General features: G+C 30.4%; 1 protein-coding gene across 9 annotated transcripts in view; it reads right to left on the reverse strand.

The window, feature by feature from the left end:
- Positions 1-1,919: 1,919 nt before the first annotated feature.
- LOC106078874 (dipeptidyl peptidase 4-like) overlaps positions 1,920-14,778 on the reverse strand; it is a 172,797-nt gene continuing 159,938 nt past the window's right edge. For 8 of the 9 annotated variants that reach the window (XM_056013698.1, XM_056013702.1, XM_056013701.1 and 5 more), the window contains 14 exons: positions 14,268-14,306; positions 13,252-13,374; positions 12,353-12,441; positions 11,032-11,079; positions 9,289-9,452; positions 8,325-8,423; positions 7,482-7,557; positions 6,207-6,401; positions 5,690-5,744; positions 5,410-5,509; positions 4,915-4,979; positions 4,717-4,789; positions 4,203-4,276; positions 1,920-3,935 (listed from right to left, as the gene is read on the reverse strand). In XM_056013698.1, coding sequence (XP_055869673.1) covers positions 3,801-3,935; positions 4,203-4,276; positions 4,717-4,789; positions 4,915-4,979; positions 5,410-5,509; positions 5,690-5,744; positions 6,207-6,401; positions 7,482-7,557; positions 8,325-8,423; positions 9,289-9,452; positions 11,032-11,079; positions 12,353-12,441; positions 13,252-13,374; positions 14,268-14,306 — 1,335 coding nt within the window. In that variant the 3' untranslated portion in view covers positions 1,920-3,800. The remainder of the gene's footprint in view (positions 3,936-4,202; positions 4,277-4,716; positions 4,790-4,914; positions 4,980-5,409; positions 5,510-5,689; positions 5,745-6,206; positions 6,402-7,481; positions 7,558-8,324; positions 8,424-9,288; positions 9,453-11,031; positions 11,080-12,352; positions 12,442-13,251; positions 13,375-14,267; positions 14,307-14,778) is intronic. The other variant, XM_056013699.1, reaches the window with a different exon arrangement.

Consider the following 14,778-nt stretch of genomic DNA (forward strand, 5'->3'; position numbering starts at 1 on the left):
GATTTTCAAATTCTCCCCCCATCAAAGCTAGGCCACTGGTTCTAGACTGTCAAGGGTTAGATTCCTAATCAGCAGCTTAAAGATGTTATAGAGTATTTTGTACTTGGGAACATTAAGATAGGACATTATTTATGGACATTTTTTTATTATTCATGTGAGGTGTAATGAATTTGTTGCATGTGGGCAGAAAAAAACCCAACTCGGCACAGAAGATAGTGATACTGTGGGATGGGATAGAAGCAGGCCAAACACTGGTCACACAAATGGTATTGGGTTTTCAATGGGCAAGTTTTAAAAAAATACATAAAATACACTCAGCAGTAAAAATTAAATTAAAATTAGAACCATCCAACAGAAAAAAAATAATTATGTAAGTCTTTATTTACAAACCATATACCAAGTTGTTGCTACAGAATACATTTCTCTCCCTTTCTAGTGATATTCTCTCCCTTTCAAACTTTCTCACTCTTTGTAGTTTTCTCTCTATTTTTGTTTCTCTCTTCCTATGTCTTTCTTAACATTTTCACTCTCACTTTCTCTCTCTTATTATCCTTTATTTTTTCTCACATCCCACTCTTAATCTCTCTCACTTTCCCTTCACTACTTATATAATCACAAAAGTACTGCAACAAGGGTTAAAGAAGAAAATGTCATGAACAAAATGTTATCAATATGTATTTACAAAGTTTGTGGCATTCATCTCTTGAAACTATCACATCACAAGGAAACATTTTGTAGCCCACAACAACTTGTGATTTGGAAAGAGTTTAAATGTATTAATCCTTCCAAGATAAAAAAAAAATAGACACAAACATTCAAAAGAGGTTAGCTGAACCATACAATAATTTTAAACAAATATTTACATTATATGCATTGACAATGTTCAAGGTTGTTATATCCCAAAGTCTGTTAGGGTACTTCAGAGCAGTGCAAATGTAAAAATAGTATCAGTAAGTTATTTTATGTTTTGTAAACCAAGTGAATGGTGGCTGAAGTCTGAGCACGGGAAGCACTGGTTTAGACAACGTCACATTTTAATTTAGAATGTTGTCTGTTCATCTTTGAAATTTTATCCTTCATGATGAATCGTATGTGCAAGTCATAGGAAGCCTGCATAAAATAATCTTTTTGAATAATTTGCACAACAAATTTTACACAAAAACAAAAATGCTTTTCCATAAAGTGTAACATACCACGAGAAAAACAACTGCAATCCTCATTAATCTTCTGACTTAAAGATAAGCCTTATTTATATATATATATAATATACCTAGTTAAAAAAATGAAAATATGTGAAAAAAGGAGAAAATATTGTACATCACCAATATATTCATGGGTAGCAAGGATGTAGAACAGATTGGCAAGCATGCCAAACATGGACATACAAGGTAACATTACAAAACACAAACATCTACAGGAGAATGCATGTGAAAAAGTAAGGTAATTTAATACTAATTAAAATAATTAAACAAGTAATGGGGTTTGAAAATGTGCAAAGTAAAAACAAAGATAGTAATAACACTGAATATCATTATTTATATTGTTCAGTGCATTCAGTAATTTTTTTTTTTAATAGCATCTCGTCTTTTTAGAATTTCATTTCTATAGTTGCTCCATTAGGTTTGATCTGGATGCTATGCAGTTTTTTTTTTATATTTTTATAATGATTCTCATAAAAGATAAAGTTTAAATTGAATAATTTTGAAAAAATAGAATCAAAATAGTCAATTTTTAAACAGTAATTTGAAAAGTTATTAAATTTTTTAATCTGTTAATTCAAGACAGAAGTGATTACACATCACTTATTTTGTAAAACTAATGTGTTATAAAAAAAAGAAAATACATTTATTTTTTTTATTGCAATGGAAGACACTTTTTTTTTTAAAATAGAAAATATAAATAATTCAGATATTAGAGCAATCATAAGTTGGAATAACAGATGATACAAAAGAAACCTAACACTAACAATTATTTAAAGCCATGAATCATCGCTGTATTTTTATATGAAAGAGTTATACTCCATCTTCAGAACAAATAAAAATGAAGCCCTCTGACTATTTTGTTCCATGATTAAATTTTACTTAATGCTAATAATGGAGTGCAAGGGAATCTTCTCTTCCTTTGAAGTAACTGTCTCACTTGGACAATTTTCAGCCATCCTAATCTTTTTGAAACAACACATAATTTAGTCACTTGTACATTAGCTGTAAGCTGCTGCCGAATGAATGACAGAATGTATACATCCACCACTGGTCTTTTTGGCAGTTATGATTTATATATGTATAAGTAAGAGGGCAGTGATAGTGCTTTCAAGTAAGTGAGGCTGATAGGGAAAGTTATAAAGCATAAAACAAGGGGAGATGATGATGATTACACTATGGGATGGGAGAGCACCCAAGTTTTAATTATCAAATAGTCAAATAATTATTCTCTATCTGTACAGTTGCTGGTGATAAAGTTGTGAAATTTATTAATGAGTTAAAACCAATGTAGTTCAGAGAGCATTAGAAATATTCACATAGGAAATCTATTTCTCAAAAGTGTACATATTTGTTAGATAAATAAATAAGGAAGAAAATTTTTTTTTAAATTCATTATAAAAAAAATTAACTTTTAAGTTTTACTTTTTTCATGTGCTTAAGTCTTAGCAATTCTAAATGTTAATAATGATTTTAATATCAACAAGCTTGAAAATTAAAACTTATGTACAAGTGTACGGTAAACTGGGATAACAGAAACAAACAAACAATTTAAAACCATTACGGTACTATTAGTTTTTAACTAATAATAGAGCAAATAATAATAACTGATTCACACATCTTTATTTTACAAAGAGTGCTGTAATTAATACTTTTGAGAGATGCATTTAGAAAATATATATTTTAATAGAAACACAGATTTAAAGGTGACAAAGCTTTAAGAAAATGATTGATTAAATATGTTTAGGAAAATGGCTCCCATAAAATAAAGAATATGAACCTAGACTCATGTCAGTTTTTCATTTTTTTAAATCAGAATACAAGGTTTAAGTTTAAAAATGCTTAGACAAATAGTACTTTTATTTCATCCTCAACAAAACTAATTTTTAGAGATTTGTGTTTTGCATAATCCTCTTCTAAGAGTTACAACCCTTGGCAACCATTATGACAATAACTAGAACTGTCTATAGATGAGTTTTGTACACCAGGAATGTTGTCAAATATATTACCATGAATTAAAGCAATTTTATCTTAACATCTTTCATGAAACGGTATGGCAAAGCTTCTTACTTCTTAAAAATGTTTATCAAAATGAAAAATCAAAGTTTGATAGTAATTGTAAATATTAATAAACTAGGACCAAATAAATAACTGAATTTACTTAAAATTAAAACAAAATAAATCCAAATTAAATAGCACTTTTATAACTGTACTCAAAAGCTAAATTTCAACGAAAACATTTGTAACTTAGAGGCGATACAATTATTTTCTTTTAAAAATCGTACACTATAAAACTATATGGAAAGACTTGAGCATTCCTAAACAAACACAGCAAAGTTTTCATAGTTTTATGAGAATCTTTGACTTACATTTTTTTAAGAAATATAAAAAATGCTTACACTAAAAACACAGTAGTGTTAGCAATATTACACATTTTTCTGACATGTTTCAATAAAATACAAGTTCCAACAAATTCTTTTTAAAATAAAACTGGGTTTAAACAGTGAGGTTAAAAAATAATTTGTTCAACTTTAAATTAGGGCTACACACATTTGTTAGCACTGAACAATAATATAAAGGTCCGTCCAAGGGGCCATAAATCTACTCTTCATCTGAATAGTCACTTGGCTTGTCACTAACTCCATAAAGAACTTCAAAAATAAAGTCCTCAATTGACTGATACAAATGATGCCGCGTATTACCTCCAAGTAGTCCATGATTTTTGTCTCCATACAGCTGAAAAAGTAGCAGCAGTGTTATTACAAATGCTTTTTTTTTTTACAATGAAATATCTTTTAAAAAGATGTGACTTATTGTACACTTATTACAAAATAATAATAAATAATATATTTGATTTTACACTTTTCTGTCTTTGAATAATTTAAACTTTGTTTTTTTTTTAAAAAGTTCAACCAATTTCTAATCAATTGGAAGAAAAGCTATTACAAATATAAATTAACTTTGTTAAAAACAAGAGCCAAAGTAGTAATGAATTCAACTTACCAAAAATCTAAATGGAATGACATGTTCTGTAAGAACTTTCATTAACTGTACTGAATGTTGAAAATGAACATTGTCTAGAGAAAAGAGAAAGTATAGAATTAATTTGATTAATGTGACAAATAAAGACAACTTTTAAATACAAAGCTTTATGTGATCTCTTTACCACTAGTATCCTTCATATATTTTATATAACACTAGACTGTGGTTAAATTGTATTCTGAATATGTACAATAAGCTAGTGTGAGGAACTCTAGATATCTGTTCAGGGCATCACGTTGCCCTGTCAGAACCAGGCCTTAGTGAAACAGAACCTAAACTGAATTCATTAAAGGGCATTAGGTGGATACATTCTAAATCATACAGACAGAATTGTTTCTCATTGACAGCACTGTTGGCCAATGAATGCATTTATTAGGTTTGCACTGTGTTGTGCTTTAAATAGTCAGAGGGTCAGGGGTTGTGTGCTTTGTCTGTAACATTTGTATAAATGTAAGTAAAGGCAATAAGATCTTACCATCAGCTGTACCATGAACTAGCATGAACTCTGTATTTTTAAAATTCTCTGCATACTTGGATACATTAGCATGCTTTAGAAAGAAAAACAAAATAACAAAATGTTCATTTTAAAAAAATGTCAACAATTCAGGTGAAATTATGAAAAATACATTTCATGCATACAATTGAATGAGTGACTAAATCCTAGAATACTTACTTCATAAGCCACTAGATTGTCATCACTGCTAGGCATACCCATATATCTCTCTGTGTAAATAGAATCTGTAGAGAAATGAGACATAACAATTCTTGGTCATTTATTATTATACATGCATTTCAAATTATTGTATACTTTAAAGAGCACAACTTTTTTCCTCAGCAAACATAATTTTATGCTTCTGAAAAGTGCTAAGTGTATTTAAAAAATAGTTTTCAATCAGAATTTTAAAAGCTGGTTCACAACTACAATTCTGAATATCACACCCCTTGGTTAGAAAATAGTTTAGTAATGCCCCTGCAAGGATATCGCCCGGTAGAACTGTGCTAACAAGAGAAAAAAAAAAAGTGAATGACACTGTATTCAAACTATTCTTTGAAGATTAAAAAATAAAAAAAAGTTAGCATGTAAGGGCCAATATTAAAACTTTATGTAGATCAAGAACATACAAACACAAAACCATAAATGTGGAAGCTTGAAAGTTTCTTTACTAACCATAATACTGCCAGTCCGTTACTGGAGCCACTGAGATGCCACACTTAAAGTTATTTTTTTTATTTCCTAAAACCATGGCTGTCACAAAACCACCATATGACTAGGTGAAGAAATAATGAGAAATGCAATCAATTATTGAATGTTATACAGAAATGTAATACACCAATGTAATACATGAATAGTTTTGATGATATTTATTCATAACATGAGCCATCAAAATGTACATTTGCTTTTAAAAAATATGAAATAATTTTAGGTTTTAGATAAATAATGAACCTACCCAACCCCAGATTGCCATTCTTTTCTCATCAACATATGGAAGAGATCCAAAATATCTGATAAAAAAAAACATTGCTAACTTTGAATAAAGAACTTTGAATAAAGAAAGAATGAAATAGACTTTGTGAAATACATATTTTATATCATTTACATCAAACTATTTCATTAACAGTAATATCAACCATTTAATGTTGAGAATATTTATCACTAACACCTAACACTGTACAAAATAAAATTCCACAGCATAACCACAATAAACAATCAGGTCAACAGAGTGACTTAGATTGACTTCCTCAGAGCCCTGGTCATTGATTTGAGTGATTTGTAGGCCTATACTTCACAGTTATGGTTTTAGCTAAAAGCATTCCCATAAAAAATGTTGTATTTTTATTTTCTTAAGACTATATCAAGATAAACAGCATATGTTTTTAAATATGGGAACATATGGGGAAGAACAAAATCATAAATCTTTTTCAGTTACATTTATAGCTTTATAATAAAGTGAGTGCATTACTTACTTGGCTGCCTCAATGGTGTCATCAACTTCAAAAGTGCCCAGGTTTCGATAAATACTGTGCATAAAATTATCTCCCCTTCCCCCTGTCCCCCTACCATCCACCATAGCATAAATGACCTCTTTAGAACTGGTCAAATAGGTCTGCCAGTCAATAGTGTACTTTTCTTTAACAGACTGTGTACCAGGTCCACCATATCTGAGAAAGACACAAACATACTCTGTAATTTACTGAAGGCATCCAAAACAGAAAGAATATTAGATTGCATTGGTAATATTCAAGTTTTCTTTGTTTGCTTATTTACAATTTACATGAAATTGATATGAAATAAATGAAATTTAAAATCAAACAGTTCCAGGGATTAACTAGGTGTTGTGTGACAAGAGACTTCAGAAAGAGATATAAAGATGATGTTCAGCCAATGATTTACTCTGGCCTGTCCTAAGTAGTTCATTAATTTAACTATTAAAAATGATATCATCACTTAATGTGGATTTCAACTTTAGTCCATTAGTCTAAAAAATTAGCAATTATTTAATAAGAAGTTAAATTGGCAGCCTTCAGTCCTAAGACAACTATGATTCTGCTTGTGGAGTTTGGTTGAGATGAAAACCTGGGTATTGGCTATAGTCAGAATTTTGTCGCCCAAAAAGCTGATTTCCTCTCTTTACACAGCTGCTGGGTTCTAAGGATTAGCAGATAGTCAATACTGTTTGGGATCATCAGAATCGCAGGGTCTGCCATTTTATACAACTTGCGATGTAATCTGCCAAAGGGTCATAGCTTTTATTCCCAAAATGTTGACTTGCAAAATCTTTTCAATGATTGAGTTTAGCTGCAATTCAGATTTACTATTTTCTTTCTCCTAAGATTATAAGATTTATAAGCTCCTTCTTCCAGGAATTTTTGGTTTAGGCACAATATTCTTCCTTTGTCTCTTTTCAAGTCAGTTACACCGGATCCTATATAACATTCACATATGAAGGCCAGGAGTTGGACTGGTTGTCAGAGGCTATTTGAGATGCATTCCATTGAAATCATCTTATAGGTATTAGAATGCCCTTAGCATTACCACTTTTGGCAATAACGACCTTAAGGAACAAGAAGAAAAATAATATAGGGGAGATATAAATATCTAAACATTTTTTTTTACTTTGAATAGATGTAAGGGGAACTGAGCCAAAAGTGTGATAAATCAGGATAAACACAGAAGTAAAATGGTAAAAGCTACCAAACAATATTTATTACAACTAAAATAAGAGAATAGAAACAACTTACACCCAAAAGACTAGAGGGTACATAGTTATTTCCTCTGCTTTCCATGTAGGAGGCAGCAATAATTTACCCCAAATTTCTAAAGGAAAAATAGTGAATGAAAGATCATGAATAGCTTAACATAGACACAACATAGGACTTGAACATAATTCTTAAATATCTGGCTTTCAAAAGTTTGGCCTGATCAAATATAACAATAAGGCATCGTCTTTCAGATTTATAAAGCAGTTTTTATGTAGCTATGCAGAGCCAGCATATGTCTCATAGACAGACATTTTCAGACAGGGTTCTATTTAAGTTTCTTTTTCATGGTTTGTGTCTGTCTTTGAAAATAACTGGGGAACTCTTACAGAAAACAGATGGCCATAATTCAAACCATGTAGAATGTGAACAGAATTCTCTCTTTTATATAAACAGTTGCCTTTTAAATTAATTATATCTAGAACTAAAGTGTGTGTGGGGGGGGGGGGGGGGGTTTAACATGATAAAATCTTTTAACGTAACTAAAAAACCAAAACACACTTAAATGTGCAGAATTTGCTTTTTAAAACTTATTCCATTATAAGGATATTGTAGATTTTCATAAAAAGAAGGCATCCATAAATAGCAAGCTTTTTGGAGTACAAAAAGGATAGTATTGATATAAAATTTATAAAACAAAAACATGTAATAATTTTTTGCACTTTTTTTTAAAGCAGTGTACAACATTATTAAAAATGTAATGTATAATGTAAACAGCAGGTTACTTTGAATAACTTTTATTATGAAAATCTCCAATCAAAAGGAATAAAAAAAACAGTTTATATTAATTTGGCAAAGATGTTTATAAAAACAAAAGTCCCTTACTGTCTCCAGTTTTAAGTTCTATCTGATGGTACTGAATGATTGGCATAGCTTTCTTGGCAATAGCTGTAGCAAATTCTGTGTTGTTTTCTAAGCGTTCCACTGTGGGGAGAAAAAGTATTCTCTTTATTTGAATAACATTGTTCTTTGTCAATGTTTAACAAAGTTTTTAAAAATGTGTACTGCTGTAGCACATATGTGAAACAATATTACTATATTTTTAATATATCATTAGCAAAAGAAACATTGTGTTTGTTGACATGTATACATCTCAAGCTTTGTACACAGTGTGTCATCTCTGCACATGGACTCATTAACATATTCCAGCCTCATGACTGTAGATGGATATACTGAAATGCACAACCCCCAGTGTGTTATCACTGTAACTAGGCACAACAAAACAATCCTAGCTCAGTGCCAGCTAAACTGAACTCAATATGATTACCACCCTTCATGTGGATCTGGTCATTAGTTTAATATCTTTCTAGCAAACAATGCATTGACTCGATATCTCTACAGAAGCTACTGATGACTGGCTTTATTCTCTAGAAATGATTGATTTCTATCAGTCTGAACAAAAAATATTTATAGTTTAAAAATCTCTAAATACAAAACAATATGTTCTAAAAGCGAAAGACATAATTGATTGAAAATAAAATAATTATGGAGATATTTTTTTATGGAATGTTAATATGTACATGGATGGCTGCTTGGCTACAGGAGGTTTAAGCAAAGGATGTCATTATCTTTAAATCTGAAGTAACATCTGAAACATGTAAAACATTTTACAAACATGTCATTAAAGGCTGGAGGGATGTAAGATTTGGGCACATACAATTTCTGGAGTCTTTTAAAGCTGGTACAACAAACATAGAAACATATACAAGTTAAGTAGGTGGTGTTGTTTTTTTAAATAGTTTTTTGACACCACATCATAAACAAAAAAGAATGAAGTCCATTGTTTTACCTTCATGCCCATCTATTGACATCAATGAGTATCTTGGTATGCCTGGTCCCAGACATTCTTGAATGTAATATTCAAATGTATCTGACATCAACACTTCATTGTATTGGCACTGATTGTCAACATTGTGAGTCAGTGATCTGATGGATTTGTCTTTAACATTTACACTGCAAGTAGAAGTGCATATTTTAAAATGAGAATAATGAAATACAATCCAGAAATTGTATGTTGCTGCTTATGAGCCACATAGAAATCTTGTATGCATCAATCCAGCCCTAAATTTTTTTTTTCAAATTATTATTATTATTATCATAAAAAATCTAAGCTAATAGTTATTCTCTTACAACTATTAGGATTGACTTGACTTAAACCTGTGAATTCCCAGGGCTGCAACCACACCTCTCCATCAAACTTTTACTGAACAGCTTTCTTCGTCTGCTCCCATGTCATTCACTGGAGACTGACTTCTTCCAAGTTTACCTGCCCACTTTCCTTGGGGATTCTGATCAAGTGCCTGCCTTGGAACATTGGTAGCTAGTTTTCGCAGGGTGTGTCCTATCCAGCTCCACTTTCGCTTTTTGATGTCTTGGGCTATGGGCTTTTGTCTAGCTCTCTCCCACAAATTGACAGCAGTTATTTTTTCTGGCCAACTTATTCCTAAAATCCCACATAGGCATCTGTTAACAAAAGGTCTGGAGTTTTTCCATATTAGTCTTAGTGACTCTCCATTTCTTTGAACTGTACAGAAGGACCAACTTTACATTTGACTATTATGATTAAGATTCATAAAAGGGAAACAGAACTTCATTGTAGTTCCATTAAGTGTTCATTGAGAAATTTTCTAATGATGTTGCAGGTCTATAGCAGTGTAGAAGTATCACCCTCTGACTGGTATATTTAGGGTTTCAGAAATGTCTGCAAGGTCAGTAGTCACTTTGTCAACAATTTTTCACAATGCTGTAATTTTATTCAACAACCATAGTTGAGTATAAAAATATAGGTTCTCATATTTTGGACATTTTTTTTCATGTTCAGCTATAGAATGTTTTCTACTTCTTGTTAATGTTTCTGTAAAGCATGACTTCTTTCATTATCTTATAGCATGCCATAATGTAATCTCCTTTGTAAACCTGGGGTTGAGGATATCTGAGAGAAGGTTTTCATAGATGAATAGTTAGCTAGGGCACGTGACCAGTTACCACTGGGGTGGTAACTTGCATATGGGCGAATGACTGGACCAGAAGAATGTTTTTTTGGACATTCTGATGGTCTAGAGGTTAAGTTTGCTTAGTGCATTATTGCTAAGCATTGTTGTCGTTTCCAGGGTAACTGATTCAAGCCTTGGTCAGTGCAGTCCCCCCTTATTTTCATCGCATTAATTCACTACTTTCTCTTATTTAAAAAATTGGTCCCTGGAGCTGCTGTTCGTCTATGTATATTATGTAGGCCTATGTATCATCCTTTGTTTCAGCACATAGTTTCATATCTATATTTATGAAAAAAAAAAAAAAAACCACACACATTTAAAATGAAGTTTGTTGACTAAGGTTCAATTTATAAACATTTTAGAAATCTAAATAAAGACATCAATGCCAAAAGCATTTCCTGATTGATTACCCTGATTGTCTCAATAGCATAAGTAGACAAGACATTTCAAAATTAAGTTATACAATACATATTTCTTGTTGAAAATTTATAGATCTCATTCTTGCTTACAACAGGCTAATGTTTCTGGGCAAATCTTACCCAAAGAAATGCATATGTCTAGCATCTGTGTAGGGACTCATAAAATATCTGAAAATAAAAAAGAAATACAAACTTGTCATGATTTATGATAATTTTCATCAATAGCTAACAATAAAAGACAAGATAAGAAACAAATTATTTTACTCATTGAAAAAAAAAATTAAATTTAGTTTAATTAAATTATTTTTTTTCCAGCATTATTATTACAACAAACAAACATTGACAATATTCAAAAGTCATAGTAATTTGTATAAAATTGAACTGTTATACTCTTCCCAAATAAGTTGCAAGCTAACCCTTCATGCTAGAGAGAAAACAGAAACAAACTTTTAAAAGCTGGAGAGTTTCAATAAAAACTGTGTCCTATTTAGTTCCCTCAGGAATAAAAAAGTAAAACAAATTACTGTTGAATAAAAAAAAACCTTTAACATCAACTTAAGCTGTTAAGATTAATGAGATCTGAAGCTTAAAGGTTCCCCATTCAGACCTTTTGATCTATGAGGCATGAGATATTAATGTCATCTATTTCTTAGGCCAGCAGGTAACGCACAGGGTGTCATGTGGCTGGCACAATGACCAACCATCTTTGCTTTTCCCAACTTAAGTCAGGTACCCAGTAGAGTGGGTCGACTCATGGGTTGCCCTAAAAATCCCAAGATTAAGACCCAGCCGCCGCACCCCAGGTCAAGACATGCAATAGCTGTAACATTTCATATTCTTTGAACTCAAATACAGGCCTAATGATTTGTTCTTGAACATTATTTCCTTTATCAAACAATTTATAAGGTTAATCTAGAAATTATTTCAGTATACTTCAAACTCCATTGGGATGGTATTGCAAACCAGTTACTTGATTTTTAAAAATATCAAGCCTGTGCTAACAATGTTAATTGCACATTTTTATTTAATGAAAATAATTACACATCATATTCTTTACTAATCAGCCAAATGTGAGCTTAATAAAAATTAGGAAGTTATCTTTTTAAATAAATATGAAATGTTCACATTTAAATATAATCAGAAACAAAGACATATTTATATAATGATTCCATTGATAGTATAAAACTTAAAGCCAGATTAGAATGAAATACAAAATAAAATTATGAAATCTTTAATTGATAGGGGAAAGGGGCAGAGGGAAAAGGTAGTCACAAAGACTAAAAAAAAAAAAAAGGAAAAAAGTTGAAAAGACTAAAACAACAAAAAATGTTTTGGTATAACACAAATCTCCCTCCCCCCTCCCAACCTCCCTTATGGCCCCCCCCCCCCCCAAAAAAAAAAACAACAACAACTAAGTACATGGCTGAAAATATTCTCTTACAGTATCTTCTTGTTGTCATCATATCCCAAAATTTTAGTGACCTCCCATTCACCACTAGTAAGTATTGTCTTCTGATCCTGTGCCTCACCCTTAAGAAGAAAAAAAAAACATAACTTAAGTAGAATTGTAAACGAGCTCTAAATTCAATCAATGACTTTTATTTCACAAAGTGTGTTTACAAAGAAATATCTCTCTATACATTTATTGGACAATTATTGATTAAAAGTGCCTTAAGCCTGGACTATTGTTTTTAACAGCATTTCTGTACAATCAATTTTTATTTTCATTTTAATATTCACCTTCAAAGTGTACAGGTTGGAGAGAGCCTGGTTATAGTTATAATGTTTTGTTTGATGTAATGCATAAATTGTAAGACACATTTCATTATGGATACTTATTACTTATATTACTTAGATTATTATTATAATTATTATTAATTCCATTTATATAATTTAAAGCTTAATAAAACCAAACTTCACAGTTCATATTATGTTCCCAAAGATTAATGTCTCCACATAGTATGTGTAATTTAGACAAATCTTTTCCTAAGTAAATGCATCAATAAACTCACTAAAATATTTCATAGCATGTAATATATTTTTTAGTCATGTATACTTTTAAATTTAATAATTATTTAAGCAAAAAGGCCATTAAATAATAATGTTTTTTTTTAACAATTTATAAATACTTAATTTACAATTAGTTTTTTGAGTAAACATTTACCACCATCTCATGTTCTGTGCTATACTTTTTTCTTTAAGTGAGGTAAACACTTTAAACACATTGCTTTTTAGTAAGCTCCTGCCTATCTTACGTGTTTACCAAAGAAAGCTTAAAAAAAAACACAGAACTAGGATGTGAAAAAAAAAACAACAAGGAAACAATGTGACAGAATGTACCTTGACTATATCCACCATCATGATATGTTTGTAGTACTCATCTTCTTCCTGCTTGGAGGGCTCAATGAAGAAATAAGTAGTACCCTCTTTGTTGAACACTGGTGCTTGGTACTGGAATGTATTCTAGGTCACAGTACAGCCAATAATAACGGGATGTCAAAACAAATGAGGTGAATAATTGCATAGATAAATTTAAGATATATTAGCATCTGGTTTCAGTTTGTGCCGGAACTATTTTAATGTCCTTTATAATACTAAATGTCACATAGTTGGTCATGCACTCATTTAGGGATTAGACATTCATTTCAATTAGGAGCAACCACTTTTAATAACTAATTCACTTGTTCATTTCAAATATGAATCTATTGTCTAGTGTTGTACATTACAAATATGAATCCATTGTCTAGTGTTGTACATTACAAATATGAATCTATTGTCTAGTGTTGTACATTACAAATATGAATCTATTGTCTAGTGTTGTACATTACAAATATGAATCTATTGTCTAGTGTTGTACATTTCAAATTGTAAGGCGATCCCTGGATTCATTTGATTACAAAATTTAAAATACATTTTATGACAAGAACTTTTTTTTCTTGACAAAATATTGTTCGAATGTCAGTATTCATTTCAATAAATAGTAGTCCCAACATGAAATACAGATGTTGATAATTTTGTTGGTAAGTTTATACCTTTTTGCAATGATTTCAAAGATTGATTATTGATTATGACTTTAAAAAACACTATTGGGACTACAAAGGAAATATTGAGGGCTCAATTTTGACAAATTTCATTAATTTCCATGTCATGAGTGTTTACTATACATTCATCAATTTTAATAACTTCTTTTTTACCACAGGACAGTTTAATGACACACAATGAATCTGAAACTAAATGCAAAATGGAAAACACCTATTCCATTTATAAAATAAATAAATAAATAAATAATTAATAGATTTATTTCAAACTATAATAAACCTACACATTCTAAATATTTGTTAACTAAAATAACTTACCAAGTCTAGCCAACCAGTATATGATTTGACATTTAAACTCTGTATAAAAAAAAGTAAAGTAGATATAAAGACTAACATATAGAAGAAGATAGATAAAATTGTATATAAATTAATTTGTAGATAGTTTTTGTTTAATTGGCATATTGTATATCATTTTTTTTAGATATATAAGAAAATAAAAAGACTTAAAATAGACAAAACAGATGTCTTATTTATAGACTATGGTTTATTGGCCAGCAAATTAAATTTTTCTTTCAATTCTTATTCAGGAAAATCTTTTTTTCAATTTATAAGTAAAAGGGACTAATTCTATCAACTTTGCATATAACAAGCAATTTATAAGTAAAAGTGTCTGATTCTCACAAAACTTTTTATACATCTAGTATGCTTTAGATATGATAGACAAAGCTTTTTGATTACTACAGATTACAGTAATATTATTGTGCAGACATGTATTACTATATTTTTAGATATGCTATATGTTTAAAAACTAAGAAGAAATCTTGAAGCT

The sequence above is a fragment of the Biomphalaria glabrata genome, chromosome 16 (assembly GCF_947242115.1).
Source record: "Biomphalaria glabrata chromosome 16, xgBioGlab47.1, whole genome shotgun sequence".
NCBI lineage: Eukaryota > Metazoa > Mollusca > Gastropoda > Planorbidae > Biomphalaria > Biomphalaria glabrata.